Source organism: Sabethes cyaneus, chromosome 2 (assembly GCF_943734655.1).
Source record: "Sabethes cyaneus chromosome 2, idSabCyanKW18_F2, whole genome shotgun sequence".
Taxonomy (NCBI): domain Eukaryota; kingdom Metazoa; phylum Arthropoda; class Insecta; order Diptera; family Culicidae; genus Sabethes; species Sabethes cyaneus.
This window is the reverse complement of record NC_071354.1, coordinates 8003762-8031083: the sequence shown is the minus strand read 5'-3', so window position 1 is coordinate 8031083 and position 27322 is coordinate 8003762. Positions and strand designations below refer to the sequence as shown.

At 41.6% G+C, this 27322-nt stretch overlaps 1 protein-coding gene across 2 annotated transcripts in view; it reads right to left on the bottom strand.

The window, feature by feature from the left end:
* Window positions 1-27322, bottom strand: part of LOC128738870 (echinoderm microtubule-associated protein-like 2) — an 83621-nt gene that overhangs the window by 4873 nt on the left and 51426 nt on the right. For both annotated transcript variants that reach the window (XM_053834325.1, XM_053834324.1), the window contains exon 2: window positions 12846-13573. In XM_053834325.1, the coding sequence (XP_053690300.1) occupies window positions 12846-13152 (307 nt within the window). In that variant the 5' untranslated portion in view covers window positions 13153-13573. The remainder of the gene's footprint in view (window positions 1-12845; window positions 13574-27322) is intronic.

Genomic DNA, 27322 nt, shown 5'->3' with positions numbered 1-27322 from the left:
GCTAGCATTTTCATATGTATAAAAAAAGGTAAAAAACAGCATTACGTGCAGATATACATGCTAAATAAATCGTATTTCATGCGCAAAATTGGCATATCCGTACTATTTTGGAGGCAATATACGTGATTACGAATAATTTTGAGCGTTACGACTATATAAGTATTTATATACGATAATATCCGATTAAGCGCGAGTCGCTCCGTACTGTTCTACGATTTTGTGCTGAAAATCGTATGTATGTCAGTCATTATCATTATATACGATAAAAAATCAACTTGATTCCACTTTATTCAGCTTTAGTTACGATTTCGAGTTTGTAAGGAGATATTTACGATAGTTTTCGTACATTGATATACGAGTTGGTGCTAGCTGGGTTGTAAGTTAGTGTAAGCCGATGGATTAAAATCGCACTCTATAGGATGAATAGAAGAGAAAATTGCCATAAAATACAACCATTACTAAATGATTCATCGTTCACTGGCATGCACTACAACTAGCAATATGCAAACTCTGGAGCCCCCCGCCACAGTCGCGCCTTTGCAGCCAGCGATCATCAGTCATCTCGGTCCTGTGTGCGGGAGTGGTGAAGGGGTTTTCCAGAATGCTATCGATGGCAAGTATGAACCGGATCCAATTAATTCTGGCGTTGATTCGTTTCCCGCTTCCGGTCTTACGGTTCCCTGATTCGATCGTCTCATGATTTCCTACTTGTATTGATGAGTGCCTGATGCCTGAGTGCCTGATGATAGCTACGACCTGATTGCCATCACGGAAACATGACTGAACGCAGAAACCTTGTCGTTGCAAATTTTTGGGCCCAACTACGAAGTTTTTCGCACCGATCGAAGTTCACGCACCGGCTCTAAGTCTTCCGGCGGTGGTGTGTTACTTGCAGTCCATCGCAGTTTAAAGGCGCATCTGATCGAGAATAGCGTAAGTGAGTGTGTTGAGCAGGTTTGGGTACGAATCTCTCTAGACGGATACTCGCTCTACTTCTGTGTTATATACATACCGCCCGATCGAACACGTGATTTGACACTGCTTGATGCGCACAACGATTCGCTGAAGGCGATATCCGCTCGGGCCCTTCCTGTCGATAAAATTGTTATTGGTGATTACAATTTTCCCGGTCTGAAATGGTGTTCTGCTGAAAACGGCTTTTTGTATCCTGATTCAGAACGTTCATCTTTTCATGACCAACAGCGTAATTGACTGCTACAGCTTTAATATATTGCGTCAAATCAATTCAGTAGTGAACGAAAATGGTAGAATTCTGGATCTCTGCTTTGTTAGCTGTTCTGATTATGCACCGAAAATTTGTTAATCGCCTTCCCCTCTTGACAAGAGTGTTAGATACCATCCTCCTCTGCCTATTCCCTCGACGTGCTACTCTCGGCTGTCAAGTTTCCGACATCGTCAGGTACAATTTTAAGAGAGCTGACTACAATAGTATTATCGACATCCTGTTGAACATAAATTGGTTTGAAATTCTTGACAATGACGATGTCAACCAAGCTGTAAATACTTTTACCAATATTTTGAATTACGCCACTGATCGCCATGTACCCAAAAGGGTTACCACTCGGCATTCTAGACTACCGTTGTGGCATGCTGCGGATTAAGACGTTTAAGAACAAGTAAAAGGGCTGCACTGAAGAAATACACAAAGCGTGGTGGTTACATACTGCGTCAGCGTTACGTACTAATCAACAGAGTCTACAAGAGGACAGCTAGACGCTGTCATACACATTACTTGCAGTACGTCCAACGCAGGCTTAAGTCAGCCCCAAAATCATTTTGGAAATACGTAAATGAGCAGAGGAAGGAACCTGGGCTACCCTCAACGATGCACTATGAAGCGCAGACGGGCTCGCGCCCACGGGAAATTTGCCAGCTGTTCGCTAGAAAGTTCGCCCGCATTTTTTCAAGTGAGCCGTTGTCAATGTCTGTCAATGTCAATGTCGTTGTCAATGACACGTTCCCACATCAAGCCAGTCGTGAGATTGTATCGATATCAATGAATGCATGATACATTCAGCTATAAGCCGAATGAAAACATCGTCGTCCGCGAGTCCGGATGGGATACCATCAGTCCTTCTGAAACATTGCTGCGCTGCCTTAGTAGCTCCTTTGAAACATCTGTTTGGCATGTCGCTCACATCCGGAGTTTTTCCAACTCTTTTGAAATCTTCCTTTAAGTTCCCAGTTTACAAAAAAGGAGATAAAAAGCAAGTTGATAATTACCGTGGGATTATGTCTCTGTGTGCCGTTGCCAAACTTTTTGAAATGGCCATCTTGGAACCTGTCTTCAATCATAGCAAGCTGTATATCGCCGAAACTCAGCATGGATTTTTACCAAAACGTTCTACCGTTACGAACCTCTTAGCATTCACAACCAGGGATGGTTCGATCACTTGGACTCAATTTTGATTCATTTGACACTACCGTCTCAGCCGAGCAAAATTTGACAAAGTTATGTATGAGACATTTGTAGAACTCGTTATTATTTACAATTTTGCTGAATAAAGTGTTGCTGTAACTTTTGTAGTTACGGCGCTACAATGCTAGTACCTCTTTAGTAACTAAATGAACGTTCATTTAGTTACTTATGAGGTACTAGCATTGCAGCACCGTAACTACAAAAGATACAGCAATACTTTATTCAGCAAAATTCTAGATCTAGCTGTTATCTACAAATGTCCCATACATCATTTTGTCAAATTTTGCTCGGTTAGGACGCTACTGTCAAATGAATCAAAATTGAGTCAAAGTGATCGAACCATCCCTGTTCACAACATATGCTACGGACGCAATGTCCAATGGCTTTCAGACTGACGCCGATTACACGGACTTATCAGCTGCTTTCGACAAAATTGACCATGCCATCGCGATAGCAAAGTTAGACAGACTGGGTTTTGGACCTAACGTTCTACGTTGGTTCCAGTCGTTCCTAAGAGATCGACGTGTGTCAGTCAAGATAGGCGACTGTATATCCAAAGAGTTCTCTGCCACTTCCGGAATTCCGCAGGGTACCCATCTCGGACCCCTGATATTCCTACTTTATTTCAACGATGTGAACTTCTCTCTTGAATGCCCGCGGTTATCTTTTGCCGATGACCTTAAAATATTCTTTGTAATTCGGACCACCGAGGATGCTCTCTTTCTTCAACGTCAACTAACCGTTTTTGCTGAGTGGTGCCAAACTAACCGTATGAGATTAACCTACAATAAGTGCTCAGTCATCACTTTCACAAGAAGGAAAACACCAATTCCATTCGACTATCACCTAGCAGGTAACGCAATCAATAGGGAAGCATGTGTTGAGGATCTCGGCATACAACTCGACGAGCAATTATCTTTTAAACAGCATACTTCCTATGTAGTAGCCAAAGCATCTCGTTGCTTGGGATTCATAATGAGAGTGTCTAGAAATTTTACGGACATTTACTGCCTGAAATCGCACAGGATCGAAGCTGTCCAAAGAAAGATTTGTTCGATATGCTCTTCGGTTACCCTGGAATAATCTACACCAGCTGCCAAGATGGTCGTGCACAAGTGCGTCGTGAAAGTCGTGCACAGCTCGGCTCACTGCAAGTGAGGTGAGAGCTTTCCCGTGCTATGCTGATCGCCGATCTGCTAACCAATCACATCGATTGCCCTTCGCTTCTCGGCGAATTAAATATCAACGTCCGCTCTCGAGCTCTTCGCGATACTGCCTTCTTCAGATTGCCTGTTAGACGTACTAATTACGGAACCCACGGTGCTGTCATCGGTCTGCAGCGAACCTTTAATATAGTTTCTTCTGGATTCGACTACCACATTACACCTTCTAGAATCAATGAATATTTCAAGTATACTTAAGCATCATTAGGACCATCTAAGCAAAGCAAAGCCATGGGTTTATACCGTCTTTAGACATTACCCTTCTTTATCGACAAACTTCGCAGCCGGCTGTTAGAGTACAGGAAAATTACGGGGTCAGTGCAACGATCCTATTGACTCTAACTAGCAAGCACCGCCTAGCCGAGATTCGAACATACGACGGCTAGCTTATTAGACCAGCACCGTACCTCGAAGCTAACTGGGCGGGGACCAGGACCATCTGGGTCTGTTGATTGGTAACAAATAAACAAATAAACAAACAAATAAACAAATGATTTCCTTGACTGGCACTAGAGAAACCGAGCAATAAATCAGCATTCTCGTTACTTTGATCATAATCAAAACCAATTTTTAAGCGATTATCACCCAACGAAGGAACTTTAGGCAATTTATTATCGCATCATCTGACAGAGAGATTTCGGTGCTCTTCCTAGCTTTAAATTCGGAATCAACCTCATTTAAACATTTGCAAAAACCAAAAATAGATCGTCGTCGTCGCCAATTTCCCACTCGTCTCAGAAATCTCAAATCACTTTCGACCTAGTCGAGCCGTCTTGTACGTTAAGCCCCTGCGTTTCTGATGCCGGTGGACTTGTTGAAGAGGACTGTTTTGTCACACTTTCGTCCGGCATCCTTACGAGATGTCCGCCATTACCTACTGACTTTCGCTAGATGCAAGATGGGAAGCTCCAAGCAATGCATGTAGTTCGTGCTTCATATGCCTTCGCCATTCTACGCTTTCAGTCTGTACTGTACAGTTTGTATAGTTTGACTTTATCATTCTGGTTTGAATCCACTGATAACTGATGCCGACGTGCAAAAAATAATATCTCGCTGTTTGGATGCACCGGAGCCAGTAGATGTAGTGCGGCTTGTACCGAAGGAAAAGGATAACTCTGGCATGACTTTTGTGTCACACAAAGTGAGATTAGATCTTACTTTTAAAACTAAAGCATTGGATTCTTGTACATGACCAATAGGATTACTATTTCGCGAGTTGGTTTATCAACCAAAAAACATGGACCGACAAAATATTCCTCCCATCACTCCGATACGACTGGAATAAATTCACTCAGCTCTGCTATGGTAAGGTTCGCATCAAATGTCACTCGTCCGTCGGTTGATTGAGGGGGGCAACGGCCCCCCATCCCAGTTAAGTATACGTATTTTAATGTTAATCAAAAATCACAGAGAATGTGTATATCCCATAGCGGACTGGAGGCGGATGATGAACATGTTGGCGCAGCTGATGTGTTGCACAATGATCCTGTTCCGGCAAGTGCTTCGCATCGGTCTTATCATGCTGTTGTGCCTTCTGCCATTTCTCATGACTGCGTCTCGAAAAATGTAAATGTTACTATTCCAGCGCATCTACTTCTATACTATCAGAATACCCGTGGTCTGCGCAGTAAAATCACGGATTTTTCTTTAGCCGTATCTGATTCACCGTATGACTGTATTATTCTGACTGAATCATGGCTGGACCCCCAAATATGCTCAGCACAACTATTTGGGTCTGAATACACCGTCTTTCGCAGCACCGACCGTAGCCCGGCAAACAGTATTAAGTCAACTGGTGGAGGAGTGGTTGAGGCAGTCAGACGCTTATTGCAATCTGCTCTTCAAGTTGATGCTATGGATAACTCACTAGAACAATTATGGGTAAAAATCGAATCCGGGAATGCAACAGTCGTAACGTCCACCGAATTTGCAAAATGAACTTGACGTGATCGAACGCCACATTTTATCTATTGAAAAAGCTGCCGATTTGCCAGGTACAAACGATGATTTGTTTCTATTTGGCGATTATAATCGTGCAGGTCTCTCCTGGACGAAACACAACACTAGGCTTCTTGATCTTACATTCGTCAATCAACATACTTTGTCAGCTTGTGGTGTCTGCGCTGCACCAGATGTCCTGAGTGTTATTGACGCTCATCATCCGCCTCTAATGGTTAGTTTTTAACGGAACCTCTAGCACGTATTCATTGACGATTTTGATCCTTCCGAATTCGACTTTCGACGTGGCGATTATGAAGCGATGAACGCAGACCTGTCTACAATTGACTGGACATTGATTACTAATTGCGCCGATCCGATTTAGATGTAGCTGTTGACAAATTTATTTCAAAAATTCATGAGGCAATCGAACGACACGTTCCTCGAATGCGCTCGCGACATAAGCCCGCCTGGAGCAACACTGAACTTCCCCGCCTTAATCGTTTGCGAAAATCTGCTCTTCGTGCGTATCATAGAAAGAAAAATTCTTCCAACCGTCTACGCTTTACAACAGCCAGTCGAAAATATAAAACCCTAAACAGGAGACTCTACCGGACCTATGTACAAAAAACAGAGCGCAATCTTCGGCTTAATCCGAAAAGTTTTTGGAAGTTTGTGAACTCAAAGCGTAAGGAGGATGGTTTATCTTCTAGTGTGTATCTGGAAAACGACGAAGCTTCTACCGTAAACCCTAAATGTGCACGCTAAATATTTTTCGGGAGTATTCAGTAGTGAGCGCGCTTCATCTGAAAGTATAGCATCAGCACTACGTTTTGTTCCGAGTGATGAGATTGTAGCTGAAACGTTCAACGTTACTGGTGCTGAAGTTGCTGAAGCCGTTGGCAGAATGAAGCAGTGCTATTGCCCGGGACCTGATGGCATTCCTACCGTGCTGTTGAAGAAATGCTGTTTGAAATCGCCAATCGCTTCATTATTCAACCTCTCCATGCAATGTCAGCAATTTTCTCCTATTTGGAAGTCCTCCTTTATGTTTCCTGTGTTCAAGAAAGGTAACAAACGGAATGTGGAACGCTACCGAGGAATTACTTCTCTGTGCGCTTGCTCAAAAGTTTTCGAGGCCATTGTTTATACGCATCTCTGGTTTAATGTTAAGAACTACATACCTACATCACAGCATGGTTTTTTTCCTGGAAGATCTGTTTCAACTAATTTGCTGGAGTTCACCTCTCTATGCTTGCGCGCAATGGACCAGCGTTTTCAAGTTGATGCGGTCTGGATTTGATCGCGTGGACCATGAAATTCTGCTGACTAAGCTTGATAAACTGGGTGTGTATGCTGGTTTAAAAGCCGGGCTCCATTCTTATTTACGAGATCGCAGGATGGCAATAAAACTTGGTGGGTCTCTATCTTGTTGGTTCCAAAACAATTCGGGAGTACCTCAGGGTTGCACGTTAGGACCACTACTGTTTTCTTTGTTTATAAACGATATATCCCGACTGTTATCGTCCGGCAGTAGATTGTTTTATGCGGATGATGCCAAAATCTACATGATCATTCGCAACTCCGACGATTGTCTGAGACTTCAAGAACTGATTGACCGGTTTTCTGAATGGTGCACTTGCAACTGCATGACTATAAGCATCCCAAAATGTACCGTCATCAGTTTTCCCCGGAAAAAACATACATTGGTATACGACTACCGCATCAATGACCAAGTCTTGCAACGTAGTGATAGGGTTACTGATCTCGGAGTTATTTTGGATGAGCGAATAACGTTTAGACAACATTACGAGTTGATCATCAGCAAAGCAACTCGACAACTGGGAATGGTACTAAGGATTGGCCAAAAATTTCAAGACCCTGGAACATTGCGCGCTTTATACTGCTCGCTGGGTCGTTCCATTTTAGAAACAAGCTGCGCTGTGTGGGACCCCCACTATGACTACTGGTCCCAACGAATCGAAAGAATTCAGAAACGGTTCGTCAGGAAAATTTGCCATATGCTGCCTTGGAGGAATCCTGAAAGTCTACCATCTTACGAAAACCTATGTAGTTTAATTGGCATTACCTCACTTGAACAATGGCGGAAAGATATCATCGCTAGTATGGCACACAAGATACTAGTGGGGATATACGATAGCCCTGCTGTACTTTCTTCACTCCAACGGTACTGCCCTTTGCGCCCTCAACGACGTCAACAGCTTTTACGTATAGGAACACACCGTACCAAATATGGCCTGCATGAGAATACACTCGTATTAGACTACTTTTTGACTTTTAATACTTGACCAATTGTAATTGTATGTGTATATATGGAATTTAATGTAATATGTAATGTAATATGCTATTTGCTATTGTCCTAAAATGTATTTATGGTTAAGTTAATGATAAATTCACCATGTAATTGAAAAACAGCTGAAAAGATGCTGGGTTTTTATGCTTCAGTCTGACCCGCCGTTGTAATGTTCCCGGCTATTTTATCAAAATCAGCTGCAAAGCCTGGGAGCTGGCTACCTGTGCTAAAAAGCGTGCCTTTCGTTTCGGTGCCCGCTATGTGGATCACCCCCTCCGGAGCGATGTAGAAAAGAATGCAGAGTAAGCCAGCAAATTTTCTCAACTCTCAACCCTCGCCGCAGCTCGAAGGGATTCGAAAGTGTCCCTGAGATGCGCAGGAAAGGAGTCACTTGATCCAATGTAGCTCTAATCCAGTGTTGCCACACTTTTGCCCCGTCCGTGAATCGCACTTTTACCCCGCTAGGCGCTTGACGGGGTTAGATTAAATTACGGAAAAGCGAAATATATTTTGTAAATTCTTTTCACCGTATTTTCAAAACAGATATCCTCCTGTTAAAATCGTATTTGCCGTATAACGAAAAATTACATCAAAACCGCCCTAAAATAACATTTGCACATACTCAGCAACTATGCTTCGTAAGCAACCAAAGTTTACGTCAGATTCAAGCTGTCAAAGTAGTCACCTATCCATGCCAATGTAGTCAATTTACTCGGAATCTGCACCGATAAATCATTGAATCGCACCCTTACCCGCATCGCACTTTTACCCCTCCTTACTCTATGATTCTAATAATTTATTTTGTTTTAGCTCATCAAGCACCTCCTACTGTACAGTGAAAACTTTGTGAAAACTGTCTGGAAAACCGCGTTGCGTGCCATCGCTGGTCTCGACTTGATTGACTGTATCGTATGCTGCTTTGAAGTCAATAAATATGTGATGCATTAGCACGTTATACTCCCGACATTTCTGCAAGATCTGTCGGAACTTTGTATAAACCCAGCTAGCAGTTACCCTCAGTGTCTATTTTGAAGGTCTTCACTACTAGTGAAAAAGTGGCGCTCGCACAAAAGCGCTCGCTGAATAAATGTAAAAAGGCTATCCTACTAGGCTAAGACTAAGTTAAAACTATGTTAAAACTGAACCATGTCGTGGTGTAGGGCTTTTTAACTAATTAGTAAATGAACAGCGGTCACATTTAACACTTGAATATCCTTAATTCTCATAAAAGTCTCCCAAAAGTTTTATGGAACACGCGGCTAGGAATTTAATGTTTCAAAGGGATAATGAGCAAAATTTCTGGACATCCGTTTGTATATCGAACAAAAATCTTACAATTTGTTTAATTAATGATTGAAATACAAATTTTAGGTGCTGCAAAAATTCATAATTAATTGAATTAATTTAATTTTAATGAATTCCATTTAGGTCAAGTAAGATTTGTGCAAAAGTTGATCCAAGTGTCCTAGAACCTAAAGTCATCTCGATTAGCAAGGAAAACTAACCAGAGAGAGGGTGAGAGCCGGTAAGGTGAACCCCTGAAGAAAGTTAGGAGCAAAACATAAATTTTAGGTATTTTATAAATTCACAAGGGAGAGAAATTTTTATGCAGTTGCGAACCCAAGTATAATTATGCAGGTTGCGGGGACAGCGGGGCACTTGGTAGCAGTCGGTTTTTGGGTTTTGGCGACGGACTAGCTGTTTGGTTTTGAGAGTTGGGAGTCGGGTGCGACTCTATGGCTTAAAGCTTCTGTCGACCACCGCGAACGCCCAGGTCGTGCTACGTTCAAATTACTTCGTAAACCTATCTTGAGATAGAACATAAATGGTAACGTTTACATGGTAACGCTTATATGATAATCCAAATCCAATTCAATCCAATCCTAAACCTTTCTAAATCCAATCTAAACTCCGCGATCAGCTTTCGTTATCAGCTGGTGATTTGAGCGAGCAGAATTTCTTACGAACTGGAAGTTGTCAAACATGTTTTTCTCGTATATAATACTTTAAATCGCCTCAAAGTTGTGCAAGATGATTGTAGGTGACGAAATCCCCAAAGCCACGATGTTTCATTCCTCCTCTGATCAGCGTGGTTTCATTCCCGGTAGACTCACAACAACTTGTTTGACGATTTTGGAAGGCAGAGTGCTAGTGGATGTCACCTAGATGAATTGGAAAGTGACCTTCCATAAAATTAACCATACAGTTGGGCTTCTATTATCATCCCACCCAAGACCCAACTTGAAGAACGGTGATGCCACAACACAGCCAACGCGCTTCTTCACCAGAATATGTCAATATGCCGGGCCTGGTTCCGCAAGCGAGCAATTTGAGATCACTTTTGTTCTACATATTCTTCCACAAAGTTGCATTTCCGATTGGTTATAAATACCAATTTGTACGCCGATGATTTGAAAATCTATGTAGTGGTGCGCTGAATCGAGGTCAGTCAAAATGAACAGCTGTTTAAAAAGAAGGCAAACTCAGTTTTTCCGGGATAAGAAGCGCCGCCTGGAAGAAATGGAGTGCGAGGACTTGAAACAGCTGGCAGTTCTTCGGCGAACCCAGTATCCAGAAAGTTGCTAAAGCAGGAAGGATATAATGGGCGGGACATGTTGTGAGAATGCCAGACAACAACCCCGCAAAAATGGTTTAAGCCTCGAGTCCGTTTGGTACCAGATGCAGAGGTGCACAGCGTACTCGATGGTTAGACCTGGCATGAGGATGCAAGACCTGGCAAACGAGGTACAGTCATGAAATTGGAGACGGACAGTCATGGACCGAGTTTGTTGGCGGAACATTGTCATGCAGGTGAAATCCATAAAGTTGCAAGAGACAGAGAACAGGAATAGTTAGTTTTCAATCCGCTACAGTTTCCATTTTTCTGATAAACGGCCAAAATCTGCTGTTAATAAGAGGAATAAAGATCCGTCGGATAAAAATTTGAAACTTTATTTTATTACGGAATAAAAATCAAACTTTTGTTCAATTCTTTTCCGTATTTGAGTATTTTCTGTCAATCGCCAAGTTGCAAAACCCATGGCACACTGCGATTAATGTTGCTGTAAAATAGTAAATAAGTCTATTGCAGTCCCCCAAAAATTTTCACTTGCACGTTTTCAGGTCGTTTTGTATTAAAAATTCGCATAAATACGGCACTAGATTTTTTTCCCCGCTTTGGTCGTTTGAATTGCCAAAAATCCAATTTGCACCGAAAGCACCCGAATTACCTTGCCACTTGCCACCCTGCAAGCCAACAAAGTGTCGACACAATAGAGGCTAAAGAAATCTAGCGCCCATAGGCAGTGAAATGAATTAGATAGATAGCTAGGTATAGTACTCCGTTTCTTTTCGGATTTATTTTTTTTCACTTGCTTGCGGAATCGGTACCGCCACCGTTTGTCACCTGAGGCTCCCGCGCGCGCTCTTTTCAGGCTCATTAAAGCGTAAATTGGGTTTTGTGAGCGGATTAAATTACATCTCTTAATGGTAGCGGGCAAAGAAACGGCGGTGCTTCGTTTGGTTTATGGTTCGGTATGATACGATACGACAATGAATGAGTAAAAAGTTCACTCCATTCAGTGCCAGCAGATTAAGTGCCGGCGTGCTGCTTTACATCACTAGTTTCTAGCGTATTGGCAAATAAAAAAAGTCCATTCAGCCAGCGCAGCGGTGTGTTTCACAGTTTGACAGTTCCCACAAACGTTTACTACGATCAACTGAGCAGTTAACTAAATTTAAACTGTTGCGCGTCGATTTCTTTTTCGATTTGCTACAATAGAATTGAAAAGAAATCATTATCATGTTGACCACACCGCCGTCGCAAGCGATTGCGTACCATCGCGATTGGCTTTAGGCCACCACTCGAATTCGTGGGAGGCGCAATTATCGGACAAAACGGAGGATGACCTCATGTGCGTGCGAGTCCCACGAAGCGCGCGAATGTCAATATTTGCCATAAAATTCCACGGTGCTTCAAAGCTGTAGCTGAGAATGGAATGGAATGTCTAGTTGATGTCTTTTGTTGGGTGATCTGCACCCACTTCCTCAAGATTTGAAAACGATCAAATTGGAGATAAGTTTGGCAGAATATCTGATAGATTGCCGATCGAATGTTTGATTAAGTCATATTTCTATTATGTGCATTGCTCTTGGTCGGTAGGTAGAACTAATCCACATTAATAATTCTATTAAAGTAACAAGTGAGTCACCGTCCATTCAAGGCCCGTTAGAACTCGAAAACACTCGCTCCTCTCGCTCGCGAGAATAGAAGATAAACATTTGCAGTGTTGCGGGGTGGCAAACGACGGGAAAGAATCCAACCAAGTGTCAATGATGTACGGATACAAATTTGGACAAAGCTCATCATGTCGGCCTTTGGGGGTGGAGTGGATTTCAAATTGAAGAATCATCATCTCGTTCGCTGTCAAAAAGTGTGGGTTCAACTGGCGACTTCGACGGGTCTGTTGAAGAAGCTATTTCGCACTTTTAAATGGTAATTTGCTATCATACCATATGGGTAGGTTGGTCATCAATTGAAGATATATCTATTTTTCAATTGTTTGATTGATCGACAGAATAGAGTTTCCGTATTGCGACGTTTCAGTGGAAGCAATACTTTTGTCCTAGACAGGATTGAGCTTCGAACTCCAGAATTTTTCTAAAGAATCCCCTGTTAAGGGTAAAGCTAGTCGCATCTGCTTTCAGCTAAGGATGACTGGCTTTCAAAATCATCATCACACCTCAAAACTTTTTCGAATGCGGATATTGGAATTGATATAAAAATATCTCCCAGTCAAAATCTAAGGTCAAAGTTGACCCCGCATCGCCTACCCGTGCACCAGTGGAACCCCTATCACATCCCATACACCCACCCAACCCGTAAAAGGCATGCAGGCAAGACATTTCGCAGCGCCGTTCGTCTACTCACCGGATGCTCCATAGGCACTCTTCAGATGCTGCATATGGTAGGAGGAAGACCGGCTGGACATGGAGCTCCTGCTGGACATGATGGTGGTGGCCGACGAGGATGAGTTGATGTTGTTGTTGTTATTCGTCATCTGGGTGTTGTGCTCCAAAATGGTCCCGAATGCGTAGGTTCCATTGTTTCGTGCTTCGTGTTCATAATTGTTGTTCTTGCTGTTACTGCTACTGTTGCTATTATTGTTATTGTTGATTTTGTTGGCGGTAACGCCGTCGCCGGCGACTGCCGGTTCAGCGCTGACAGCAGCGCTCATATTTTTACAATTTTCGTTTCACTATTTCACTATTTCACTGCCGCAGTGGAAGCAAGCAAGGCAAGGGGAAGAAGAGAGCAAAAATCAATGTGCGGTCGTTTCTGCCGTTCGTTGCCGATATTTACTACTTTTCACTTCTAGCCAAACGAACGCGCTTGAATCGGTGTAGTAATGATGTCATTCGAAATAAATATTCGATTAAAAGCGATCCGGCGAATACTTAGTTATCACACATATCCATCCATCGAAACGCCACCGCTGCTGGCGTTGCCACCGCCGCCGACGCTTTCTTCTACCGTCTGACGTCTGGGGACTACACTATATGCTAGAGCGTCGCAGTCGTAGCAGGCGTGGTTGATTGGTAGCTCTGGTGACACGACGCGACGCGGTGCGGAATATCAATTTCCGCTGCGGATGCGATCTGAAAACGAAACGAGAAAGCACCAGAAAACTATATTAAACGACTGTCAAACGAAGTCATGATGCGGTACAGATGAAATATTGAAAATTAATCGTATAATGGGGGAAAGAGTGAAAATCTAGGGAAAAAGCAATCAACAACAGTCTTGTGGGTACGTACGGTCGGTCGGTGTGTAGGCCTTCCAATTAGAAGATGCTAATGAGAGAGATGGTGCTGAGCTGCATAGTTTTTATCTATAATTTTTGACACGATAGGCGACCTAATCTCGCTTCACCGCACACACTAATAACTTAATTGCCTTCTTCCTACACGGCCGTGCCGTTTTGTGGGTGATCTGTTATACGGTTCGAACTCAGTAGGCTTAGAGAACAGGCACGCCGCCATCCGACGGAATCTCGTTCGCCACGGTGGGTTAAAGTCGGTCAAAAAGATTTTAATTCAACTTGATTTATTTGCTTAAAACTAGATTTATTTTTATCGACTTAATTTTTTGGACGCGACACGCGTCTAGATATCGTGTTTCGAGATTGATTAACCAATGTACCCAAAGAGATGGCAAACATTCTAAATTATTTCTAACTAGCCCACATTGATAAAACTATGATAAATTAATATGACAAAATGTTATGCACACTTTGAAACACCTAAAATAATCATTTCGATTTAGACGCATTTTAAATACATTTAGTGATGTTGGCAGTAAAAAAAAAAGTTCTTGATCGTAAATTTCAGTTATAATTTCAATCAAAACGGGCCAGAGTTATCGCTACACGGAAACCCAGCGGGCCGTTTTCCTTCAAATGGCCAAGTAACAAACTTGCAAATTTTCTTAGTAGATCAAAAACATTCTAACATTTCAATGGTCTTCGTGGCCCAAAACTTTGGTAACTAGACGTCTCCGGAAAACTATAGCTAAGGATGACAGTCGCATCTAGCGGTTGTCCAATATTGATCCGTTCTAGGCAGCATCGAAGATAAGGTATGACCTGAGATTACCAGAGAGTTCCAGCTCGTAGATAGGAGCAGGGATGGTTCGATCACTTAGACTCAATTTTGATTCATTTGACACTACCGTCTCAGCCGAGCAAAAATTGACAAAGTTATGTATGAGACATTTGTAGAACTCGTTATTATTTACAATTTTGCTGAATAAAGTGTTACTGTAACTTTTGTAGTTACGGAGCTACAATGCTAGTACCTCTTTAGTAACTAAATGAACGTTCATTTAGTTACTTATGAGGTACTAGCATTGTAGCACTGTAACTATAAAAGATACAGCAACCTTTTATTCAGCAAAATTGTAGATCTAGTTATTATCTACAAATGTCCCATACATCAATTTGTCAAATTTTGCTCGGTTAGGACGCTACTGTCAAATGAATCAAAATTGAGTCAAAGTGATCGAACCATCCCTGGATAGGAGTCCAAAAAAACTACCTATATTCACGCGGAAGCTCATCTCTAAGCTCAACTGAAACTCGGTTAGGAACAGACTAGACTAGATTGAACCCGAAAAAGGTATCAGGTATCAGGTATCAGCATCTTTGGCTCGAGCAGCACGTTTTTCACAATCATGTGGAAGATTTGTGCCTTGCCCATCTTGCCCGTGTCATCATTTACCTGACGAGGACGGGAAGGAAAACAGGAGGAATAGGAAGGGGTGGATAAGGAATTTGGACAAACACAAACATATATATACCGAGAGATTTTTGTTCCCCCGAGGGGATACTGCAATCCTTGGTAGTTAACTTATCAAAAGTACACCCCCTGGGGGGTATACTCATGATAAATAAGAGCTTATAGCTCAATACCGCTTGCGGTAAGAAACATCAAAATGTATCGTAATTTTAGTTTCCTAAAATCCGATTCATTTAAGACGTAGGATCCAAAGATCCTATGACGCAATTGTGCTACTGCAAGACAGTTGCAAATTACGTGATATGGTGTATCGTAGTCGGATTCACATAAATTACAATGAAACGATTCAGCTCGCTGAATCGTAGCCATATGATAATTTAGGCTGCAGTGACCAGTCAGTGATCTGACAAGAATACTGCAATTTACCTTTGAGTGTTGCAAAAGAAATTTCGCAACCTTCTCACAAGGCTTAACAATGAAACTTTTCGTTTGACGACAAGTTTCAAGATTTTCCCAATAACGTACATGTTCAGATGAAAACCAAGATCGAATCTTTTGTTTTATCCAACATGCCGCAATTGGCAAAGCAGGTTCCGGTCCGAAAACCGGCTTTCCGACTTTTCTGCTCCAGATCTTGCTAGTTCATCAGCCCATTCATTTCCGGTAATACCAGAATGGTCAGGAACCCAAACCAGATGAACGGCATTTAGAATGCTTAGTTCTTCTAATTGGGTGTGGCAGGCGATGACTGTTTTAGATTTAGAATTAGCCGCACAAAGGGCTTTTATAGCGGCTTGACTGTCAGAACAGAAGTAGATAATCTTGCCTATCAGTTCTTTCTGAAGTGCAAACTGAGCTCCGCACATAATTGCAAAGATTTCAGCTTGAAAAACGGTGCAGTAACTACCCAACGAATAGGATTCCTCCAATTCCAGCTCACGGCAGTAAACACCAGCACCCGCGCGACCTTCGTACAAGGAACCATCGGTATAACAGACCACATAGTCGGAAATTTTCCTTTCCATGTAGCCTGACATCCAATCCTCTCTAGGAGGAAAGTCACTTGAGAAAGTCCTATACGGGAAAGTACGCATGAGCGTTACATCGCTAGGAGCAAGGGCAAACTTGTCCTCAGCAACAATTTGCAACCACAATCGAGTATGACCAGTGGAACCGTCTACAGACTGCCAAAGGCCAATCGCGTAGTCGATAAACACATATTAGTGCCTTTTGCTTCAGGTGGAAGTGTAGAGGTTTAATATTAAAAATAGCTTCTAGGGCGGCAGTAGGAGTTGTAGTAAATGCACCAGACATTGCCATTAAACACATCCTTTGAAGATGGTTTAGCTTTGTCTGGAGTCTGGACAGTCACAACTTCCCCTTTCTGCCACCATACAAGGCAACCATACGCCAGTATTGGTCTGACAACGACCGTGTATAACCAGTGTATGTATTTGGGTTTAAGCCCCCAAGAGTTGCCAATTGCTCGTCTACATTGCCCAAAGGCCATGCACGCTTTTTTAATTCGGAAATCAATATTTGTGGACCAGTCAAGCTTGGAGTTGAGAATCAACCCCACGTACTTCACCTCGTTCACAACATCAACATCCGAATCGTAAAAGCGCAGAGCGCGAGCTCCATTGGTATTTCTACGTCTTGAAAATAAGACGATAGATGTTTTGCTCGGATTTACCGAAAGTGCAGTTTCTCGGCACCACGTTTCTACGACACGTAGTGCCTGCTGCATTAAGTCAAATAATGTGCTTATGCACTTTCCAACTACTAGGATGAGATAGTCATCCGCAAAACCATATGACGGATAGCCTAGACCATTGAGTTTCCTCAGTAGGCCATCCGCCACAAGGTTCCATAAAAGAGGCGAGAGAACGCTACCTTGTGGACATCTACAAACACTTTGCTTCCAAATGCTTGCTTGCCGTAAGGACGAAAAAAGAGAAAAAAGCAATCGGTTACTAAGCATTTGTTCTCTCCACTTTATAATTATTGAAGGCACATTATGATAACGAGCAGCCTCCAGAATGGAAGCGAAAGATACGTTATCAAACGCGCCTTCAATATCCAAAAAAGTTCCTAAGCAAGATTCTTTTGTGAAAAAGCAACCTCAATTTTATCCACCACATAATGTAATAAAGTGGTTGTAGACTTGCCACTTTGATAAGCATGTTGTGCTGAATGAAGAGGAACTTCTACTAAGCTCGTTTCGCGGATGTGGTGATCAACAATCCGCTCAAGTGATTTAAGCACGAAAGACGTTAGACTGATTGGTCTAAAACTTTTTGCTTGCTCGTATGTCGCGCGTCCACCTTTAGGAATAAACCTAATGGTTATTTCACGCCATTGAGTTGGGATGCACCCAATAGCAATACTACACACAAACATCCTTCTCAGAATGTGTTTGAAGTACTTGAATCCTTTCTGCTGTAGAATAGGGTGTATTCCATCTGTTCCAGGAGATTTGTATGGAGAGAAGCTGTTCACGGCCCACTCAATCGCTTCAGTTGTGACTAGTCTCCGAGCAAAAGCCCATGAGTCTAATTCACCTAAAACGATTTCTGGATCGTTTCGAACTTCAGCTTCCACACAGCCTGGAAAGTGACTATAAAAAAGACAAAGTCTCTATAAAGTCGGCAAAGGGTGAACATGTGCATTCCATAAGCTCTGTTCACTAACTCCTATTCCTACCTCCACGTGGTGCCAGCTGGGGTACGTTACGTAACCTCGGTTGTCGTACGCTAACAGGAAAGGGGGCACAGTGACTTCCGCCCACATTAAGATGGCAGCCCCGTGAGCGGGATAAGGGCCTTCGGTTAACCTTCCTAGTGCAATGGGGTCGTTTTCGACCCATCGGCATACTTACAAAGCTTGATACTCAGTAACGGAACGAGCTAGAGACTTGAAATTTTCTGACTTTTCCTAACTTTGGAAAACTAGCATTGTGGGGGAGCTTCAGCTTTCAGCGACATCTAGAAAAGCCACAGCAAAAAAAGTTACATATTATGCATTAAGGGTCGAAAACGACCCAAGTTTTGAAATTGCCCTCATTCATCCATTTTCAATCCGAATTTCGTTTTCTTTACCTCATTTGAAAGCTGTGGCCAAAAACTGGCACCCAAGGTGTGTTAGGGGATATTTGTAGACTAATGGCCACTTCTGCGTCGGTTCCGGAACACCCACTACCAGGTCCCGGGGACATTTTTATACTTTGAGGTAATTCATTTTGCGGCACATCAAATCATATTGGATTGATAAAATAAGATTAATGGAAGTACAATGGGGACATTTCGGATTCAAACGGCCATTTTCCCATTGGTTCCGGAACATCCGGTATCCGGTTTTTGGGGCCATTTTTGTATTTTAGGATAATTCATAAAGCGACATATCAAATCACATCGGCTTAATAAAATAAGACTGATGGAAGAAAAACACTGTCATTTAGAAACCAAATGGCAACTTTACCATCGGTTCTGGAACATCCGGTACCTAGTTCCTTTTTTTTTGGATTTTAAAATAACTCATCGTGCGGCACATCGAATCACAACGCCTTGATCAAATAAGACAGTTACAAGAGGTTTGAGGACAATTTGGATTTTTTCCATTGTACTTCCATTAGTGTTATTTTATCAAGCCAATGTGAATTGATGTGCCACATGATGAATTATCCTATCCAAAAATGTTCTCATAAACCGTGCACCCGAAGTTTCGGAACCGATGATGAAATGGCCATTTGTCTTCAAATTGTCCTCAAACCTCTTGTAACTGTCTTATTTGATCAAGGCGTTGTGATTTGATGTGCCGCACGATGAGTTATTTCAAAATCCAAAAATGTCCCGCGGAACCAGGTACCGGATGTTCCAGAACCGGTGGTAAAGTTGCCATTTGGCTTTTAAATGACATTATTTTACTTCCATTAGTCTTATTTAATCAAGCCGATGTGATTTGATGTGTCGTAAGATGAGTTATCCTGAAATACAAAAATGGACCCAAAAACCGGGTACCGGATGTTCCGGGACCATAGCTGATGTGGCCATTTGCCTTCCAAATGTCTTTATTATACTTTCAATAGTCTAATGATATCAAGCTGATGTAATTTGACGTGTGGCAAGATAAATCATCCTAAAATTCAAAATTGTCCTCAAAAACCAGGTACCGGATGTTCCGGAACCAATGGGAAAATGGCCGTTTGAATCCAAAATGTCCCCATTGTACTTCCATTAATCTTATTTTATCAAGCCAATGTGATTTGATGTGCCGCAAAATGAATTACCTCAAAGTATAAAAATGTCCCCGGGACCTGGTAGTGGGTGTTCCGGAACCGACGCAGAAGTGGCCATTAGTCTACAAATATCCCCTAACACACCTTGGGTGCCAGTTTTTGGCCACAGCTTTCAAATGAGGTAAAGAAAACGAAATTCGGATTGAAAATGGATGAATGAGGACAATTTCAAAACTTGGGTCGTTTTCGACCCCAATGCATAATATGTAACTTTTTTCTAATGCATTAGGAAGGTTAACAACCTACTGAAGCGGAACAATCTATCTGGATTATTGGCAACGACCTTTAGCATCAACCACTTCCAGTTCATAGCAGTTAATAGTCACTGTCCGCGGGATGCAAACATTATTTTATTTGGAGCCGCTGACCACCGTGTACTTGGTTTTCAGCGCATTAATTCGTAAACTAATCCTTCTAGCCTCCGTTTCCAGTCTTGCTTAGATTGCTTCCACCATTTTATAGTTTCTAATAATGATGTCTATATCGCCTGCGAAGGCTAGGAGTTGGGTACTTTTGCTAAAGATGGTTCCTTTCGTTTCGATGCCCACCCAATGTTGAATAACATACAGGACAGTCCATCTCCTTGCCACAACCCTCTGCGCGATTCAAAAAGACTCGAAAGTGTCTCGGAAACATGCACATGGCAAATAACTCGCTGTAGGCCAGCATTTATCAGCCACGTCAGTTTGTCCGGAAATATCTGAATTATCGTGCATTATCTGCGATAGCTGTTCGCACTCGACTGTATCGTATGCTGCCCTGAAATCTACGAAAATATGATGCGTGGGCACGTTGTACTCTCGACATTTCTGGAGCATTTGTCTTAGGTGTAAATTTAACCTGTAGTAGCACGGCTCCCAAACAGCCCGCGTGGTACTGTCCAACTACATCTCTTGCTATTGGAGATTATTGGCCGCGCTAATTACGGCAATCCAGCCAATTCAGGTTTCGGTGTGTATTTTATGCGGGACTGGTTCACCTTCTCATAGAACTTACGCGTCTCATTAGTAAAACACTGGTTAAATGATGATTGGGACTTTCGGCTTCTAACGAGAACCACATGCGTAAGGCTCAAGTGTACTTTTTATTCTAACCATCTCATCGATTATCATCTTCATCCATCTCATCGATTGGCTACATCGATCGATACAAGGATACCAATACTACCTTATTAGTTTAAGGTTACAACAATTCTTCCCCCTTATTTAGTTTTCAGCTTAATCAATATATAATTTAAATCCTGATTAATAACAATTTGATTGATTAACAATAATTCACTGTTTGCTTATCTAATATTTGAGAATGATTTAATGACTTTTACATGCACTTTAATATTTGCATCAAATAATTCTGCCTATGTTAAACGCTTCGATCGCGTTTACTTTTGTGTACTTATCATTTGATTCATTCAATTTTTGCTTGTGCTAAACGCTTTGAACGCCTGAGTACAGGCATTGTTATTTTACTAGGGGTTTCCATTTTTCTCTTTTTGGGGTATACAGATAATTCACTGAATATTTCTTCCTTTTCACTCGAAGACCTCCGAGGTCGCTTGTTGCTTGTCTGAGAACTCTCAATTCGAAAGGCTATATTGCTCCTAATACTGTTTCGATTGTTAGCGAGTCGTAGTTGGTTTCTGTGCGCCGTCACTTTTACGTTTCCAATAATGATCTTGATCGTCGTCACTGGAAGAGGTATTATCCATATCTATTTTCAGCTTATCAAACATTGCATTCGTTTTTCCATCATCGAAACTTACTTTTGGAAATTCTTCTACAAAATTTATTGAGTTGCGCTTAATATTCCGAAGCTGAAAGCAAGATCTTTTAATGTGTCCTTTTAGCCCACAGTAATTGCATATTAAATCCGCATATTTGTTTTTCCTTGCATTATTGGATCTCCACACAGGCCCCGAACTGCGACTTCTGCTTCTTGATCTGTTCCTACGGTATTCTGTTTCACGATTGTTGCCCTTATGATAATAAGTTTGTCTCCTACTGCCCAAACGATCTTTGATTGACGCCACATGCTCTGCGTCATCGTTTATCGTTCTTGCTCGTGTCTCAGCTAGCTCCCAATTTAACACCATTTTTTCAGCCTGCGGTAACGTTAACGAATCTTTGTTTAAAAGCTTTTGTTTCAAATCGGTATCCCTAATTCCAACGATGATTCTGTCTATGATTGCACTATCCTTAAAACCACCGAATTCGCACACCTCGGCTTGAAGTTTCAAAGCCAGGAGAAAATTCTCCACTGATTCTGATATGCCCTGTATTCTGTTATTAAATTTATATCGTTGGATTAACCCGGACTCGACTCTATCAAAGCGCGCCTTAAGTTTGGTAACAATATCCGAATATGTCGCAGTAGTCAAATTGTTTGTGGGATACAATAATTTCAGCTCATCATACACAGCCGATCCACTTAACGTTATAAACATTGCTTTTTGGGATGTCTCGGGGATATTGTTTACTTCAAACAAATAGCCCAATCTCTCTATGTAGTTGGTGAAAGATGAACCAATACAATACGGTTCCATCGTTCCAACCAGCAAATTTGCGCTGCCCTGAGAATTGGCCATCTCTCGCGTTTCTCAGTGAACTATAAATGTATAGTGAGGAGTGAACAGTGAAAATGAAAGATTAGCTCACTTACCACCGTTTGCCTTCCAAACTTGAGATTAGTTGTTATGCTCCCAACTAAATCTCTCTAGATTGAAACTATCACGTTATGAGTTATGTGCGCGTATTACTCCTTAGCTTCTCTGGCACTCACCGTTACTTCCCCAAAGGTTACTAATATCACTCAGCGTTAATTTATTAGCAGATCACTATCACTCTTGATCAATCTCTTCACTCAAGGCTGAGAAAAAAAACACAATGGCGGAATCAGAAAAGCGCGTTAAGCACCTTTTGTATCACAATTGTTATCACTTAATTATTGATTACTAGTTGGAATTTCTGCATAAATGTTGTATTTGTACTGAATTTCTTACCAGATAATTTAAACGTGGGCAACAAGCTGCGTTTCACCCGTTTCTGCTAATTATCACAAACAGTCTCCCCAACATGCGGTTCCGACCTATCGTTAATCACTATTAATCGTTTTAATACTTAATTTTAATGTTTTAATATCACTTTAACTGGTCGTATAATCCTTCATATACTCGTATTTTTTTCCGTCGTCGCCACTAAAACACTGGTTAAATGATGATTGGGACTTTCGGCTTCTAACGAGAACCACATGCGTAAGGCTCAAGTGTACTTTTTATTCTAACCATCTCATCGATTATCATCTTCATCCATCTCATCGATTGGCTACATCGATCGATACAAGGATACCAATACTACCTTATTAGTTTAAGGTTACAACAATTAGTTGTAGCGCTTCACGATCTACGTCCACCTTCTGGCGTTTTTTCCCTTCCCTGACCAAATTCTTCCTAGTGGCAGTGCTTAGATTGGTATTGGTACTGGCATTAATTTTATTAGAAAGCGGTTTTAAACATAGGAGTTCATTTGCCAAATGCTTAGATAGTTCTTCCATGCTTTTTTGAGTTCTGACCGCACATAGAATGCTATTAGGTAATGGTCTGAGTTGATATCCGCACCCCATAGGGAACGTACGTTAGTGATGTTAGAGAAAACCCGATCATCGATGGTCGATTTGGTTCAATGGCCAGGTGGCTTAGTGGATATCTTTGGGGGGGAAGTGCTTCTGATTCTGATCACTAGACCTCGAAAAGCAGCAAAGTTGATGCTTCACTGGCCGTTATCGTCGGTGTGCAGGCTATGGGACCCGATCACCGCCGGTCTATACCAAGCAGCCATTCCGTGTCCTTATTCCGTCGCCTTTGTCTATGCCGAATGTTCCGAGTCGAATATTCTTGATTTTTCGTAATAGTTCAAATTTCCTCATAACTTGAGAACTAAACAAGCAAATGGAACCAAATTTGGCAAGTGGGGTTTTTTGGAGGCATGAATTTATTTTATGATGGTTTGAAACACCTCACCCCTGTGGTAGGAGAATAAAGCTCTTATACAAATAGAACAGAAATTTTTGTATATGTGCCATATTTTCTGCTAAGTAACAAGCGGTAAGCTGTGAAAGTATACTGGTAAAACCTTCTCGAAGCAAAAAACAGTGAATCGACGCCGCTAACTTACGTGCTTGTTGCCATTCATGTCAAAAGAGAAGGACATTCGAATGGCACGTCATATTTGCGATGAACGTGTTTTGGCTTTAATATTATTTGTAACCAATGGCCCTTTTAAAGGCCACAAGCGAATTAAAGTAAGATTATTGAAACATGTCAAGCTACGCGTAATCATATTTAATATAGTAATTTGTGGGCTGGTCAATTACTATTACTATGATACACACAAGTGATTTCAAAAGAAATCTCTATGTATCAATGATTGCTAGCGTTGTACTTATGAACCCCTGTTCACGTATTTTCAAAGCCACCATTGCGTCCAATGGAGAATTGAATCTGAATATTTCGCTCTTCTCTTTTAAACATTCACTTAAACAATGGCACTCACAGATTCTTTTAGATACATACATATGCCATTACGTGATGCTATGCCATTACAAATGCAGTCTTTGATCTAATGATCTGATATAGGCCTACGTCACCCTTTCGTACAACCCTTAGGGCTGTATACCTTGCAGTTTTTAACTTTAAAGCAGCCTGGTTGATCACAGCATCGTCAATAGGCAGGTTGGTGAGAGAATCGCCGAGATTTGGGACGCTGTCTAGTGCAGTAGACCTTTCAGCTTCCACGACAACATATCCAATTTGGTCGCAGTGTTGTTTCCAGAGAACATGTCTGACGAAAGACCGTCGTCTTTTCGTTGAACACTAACATAGTTCTAGAACGGCTTAGGACTATAATCGCTATTGAGTGAGCGATATGTTTATTAAATTTTGGGTTACTCACATCCTTTTTTCCTGCTGGTTTGCAACCACAGTTAAAAAAAAAGTGACATCAAAACAACAACTTTCCTCCGGATCGGGCACTCGAATCACAACCCCAAAGGTTGAACGAACAACGCACAACCACGCAATGACGTAACTATTCCAGTTACATTTTGCGACAGGATTTTATTTTTTTTAATCAGCTTATATGTAAATCGGTCCCACAGTGACGGCAGAATGGGGTTTTGCTTTGTTTTTCTTCTCACTGCTTCACTACCACGCTCCCAGTTTTAGATAGACATACCAGCAGCGCCTACTACATATTTTGCGGGAGTGCTCTGTATCATTATTAGTTGTAGAAACGTACGCACAGTCTCGCACAGTTATGCAAGAAGAGGCGGCATTCCAACTGGATTGCAGCGGAAAATGAATGTACCTACCTAATCTAGTCATGTGTGTGAGGAACGCATGTTTAAAAATTCCTACCGTGTTTGCAGTATCTTTGTTGAGTAATTCTACTGTACTACGTTGTTGTTATCTACTGCATGAAAAGTCGTCACCAACTAGCAACATTTTTACATTATCAGCAAAAATGTAAAACTAAAATATGAATTCGAGTGTAGAGTCTTTAAACACAAACAACAACCGATTTTTGAATTTCATTCACAAGCCCCTGTTCGATGATTGTGTTTTTTCTCCGTTTTAAATTACCAGTCCAGCTGACCTTAGCAACGATGGCTGCCGCCATGGTTGCCGTGCCCGTCGCTTGGCTCATTCGTTGCCAATTTAGGTGCCACAATGGGTGCGTAAATTTACACCCTCATGACGTCTCCCGGCCAGCAAGGTTCGCTTCATCTGTTTCATTTTCATTTCGAATGATGATAGCCCGAGACCCAGCGCGGTTACTTGATCTCACGTTTAACCCTCCACTGCCCAAGGTTGGCCTATTTTAGAGGACTTTCAAAAAAGCGCAAATAATCGGTACAATGCATGCAAAATTTACCCCAACAGGTTTAAAAATAGGCTGACTTTCTACGCACGCGGTGAAACAGAAAATAAATTCGTACCTTAGTGAAAAAAGCTATACATCAATGTCAGGACAGTAGCCACATTCGCACCGTGTGAAATCCATCACCAATGCGAACGTCAAGCTAGAAAGCTCTTTGCAAAAATAAAACGCTTTTCCATATTAGAAGAGCCCCGCACCGGAAACTCTGACCAAAATAGCCACCCCAAGCTGGTATGGTAAGGGTTTAGCGTGCGATCAGCAACGAAACGAAATCGTAGCAGGCAGGCAGGCAGGCGACGAAACCCGGCAATCAACAAAACTGGTACGATGAAAAGGTAGTTACACTTTTTTCGCGTTTTTCTTCGTCGCTTCGCTGGTGGAGTTCATAAAATTTATTTGTTTTTTCTCTTTTTGCTCATCGGTTTTTTTTTCTCTGTTTTCCTCCAGTGAGTGACATACTTTAAAATGGCAACGAAAATAAAAAAGCCGATTGCCGACTCAGCTTACACCACCGCTACGCTAGTTTGCCTTGACCGATACAGCCAGCCGGTAGGAGCCGGTTAATGCATTTTGATTGAAAAAAAATCTCCAAACTATGAATTTAAATCATTTATGCTAGTAAGAGTACCGCCGCACACCGGTATGACGAAAAACTTTTTTCTCGGATGAGAAGACACTGCAGTTGTACGAATTCCACTAGAACTGTCAATAAAACTGTGCTTATTACAGAGGACGAGTAAAAGGTAGAAGTTTGATGCCATCTGCTGATAAAATTGCAAGTTTCGGATGACAACTTATTCCTTTGACTTAGGACTACGTCTTACGGCAAGGTTGGGGATAGGGTGTCATTCCAAAAAATCCAAAAATGCGAGCGTCAAGAAAATATGAAAGATTTTGAACGCTAATAGCACTGCCAATTATGAATGAATTTTCATGGTTTAGATACCGATCGACTCATAATAGATGTAGCAATTGTGTGATTCCTACTATAACTTTCTTTTTCATCATTAAACAGTAAAAATTAACGAAAAATTTCAAGGTCAAATATCCAGGGGTTAGACAAAATGATCGGAACAGGCAAAATTTTGACGAAATTCAAACGGCCATAACTTCAACAAAATAGGACATTTTTAGATGAAACCAATTGCATTCGACGGGGCAATTTCGCCAGTTTTTCTGAAATGTTTTAAGATTCGCAGTAGCCAGTGGACATCAGAAATATTCTGGGTTGTCCGAAGGTATGTCAAAAACTATTTTTTCATCGCTTGTATTATTTTCTGTCACCGAAAGTTAATGATATACATATTTTGTCCCAAAACTAGATTTTATTTCCAGTCGAATGGTGAAAAGAGGATGGAAATCCGTCGAGAAACTACCAAGTTATGGCCATTTTCGTGAAATCAGTTCTAAGAATGTTGCCAGTATTGTTCTTTCTCTATGGCCATTTTAAAACATGACCGAAACCATACCAATATGGATGTCAAACTTCAAACTGGTGTCCTCTGACTACTGTGAATCTTGAAATATTTTCGAAAAACTAGAAAAATTTCCGTCTTATTTTGAAGGAATTATGGCCGTTTGAATTTCGTCAAAAATTTCTTCGTTCGTTTTCTTCGTACACCTTGTACATTTTCTTCGTGATCGCCTTGGTTTATAGGCAGGGACGACAGGTAAACACACCATCTGTTTAATGTTTTTTCGATTACTTTATTTTGAGGAAAAAAAGCAACAAAATCCCCTCGTCCCAACAGCTTGAAGATTCTTTACGACGTTCAGACCTATACTAATTTGATATCTGTGCTTGGGAAGTACACCAGAAAAAGTGATAAAGTCCTCTACCTAACAAGATTTCTTACGACCGCGACAAACCTAGTCCAATTTGATGTC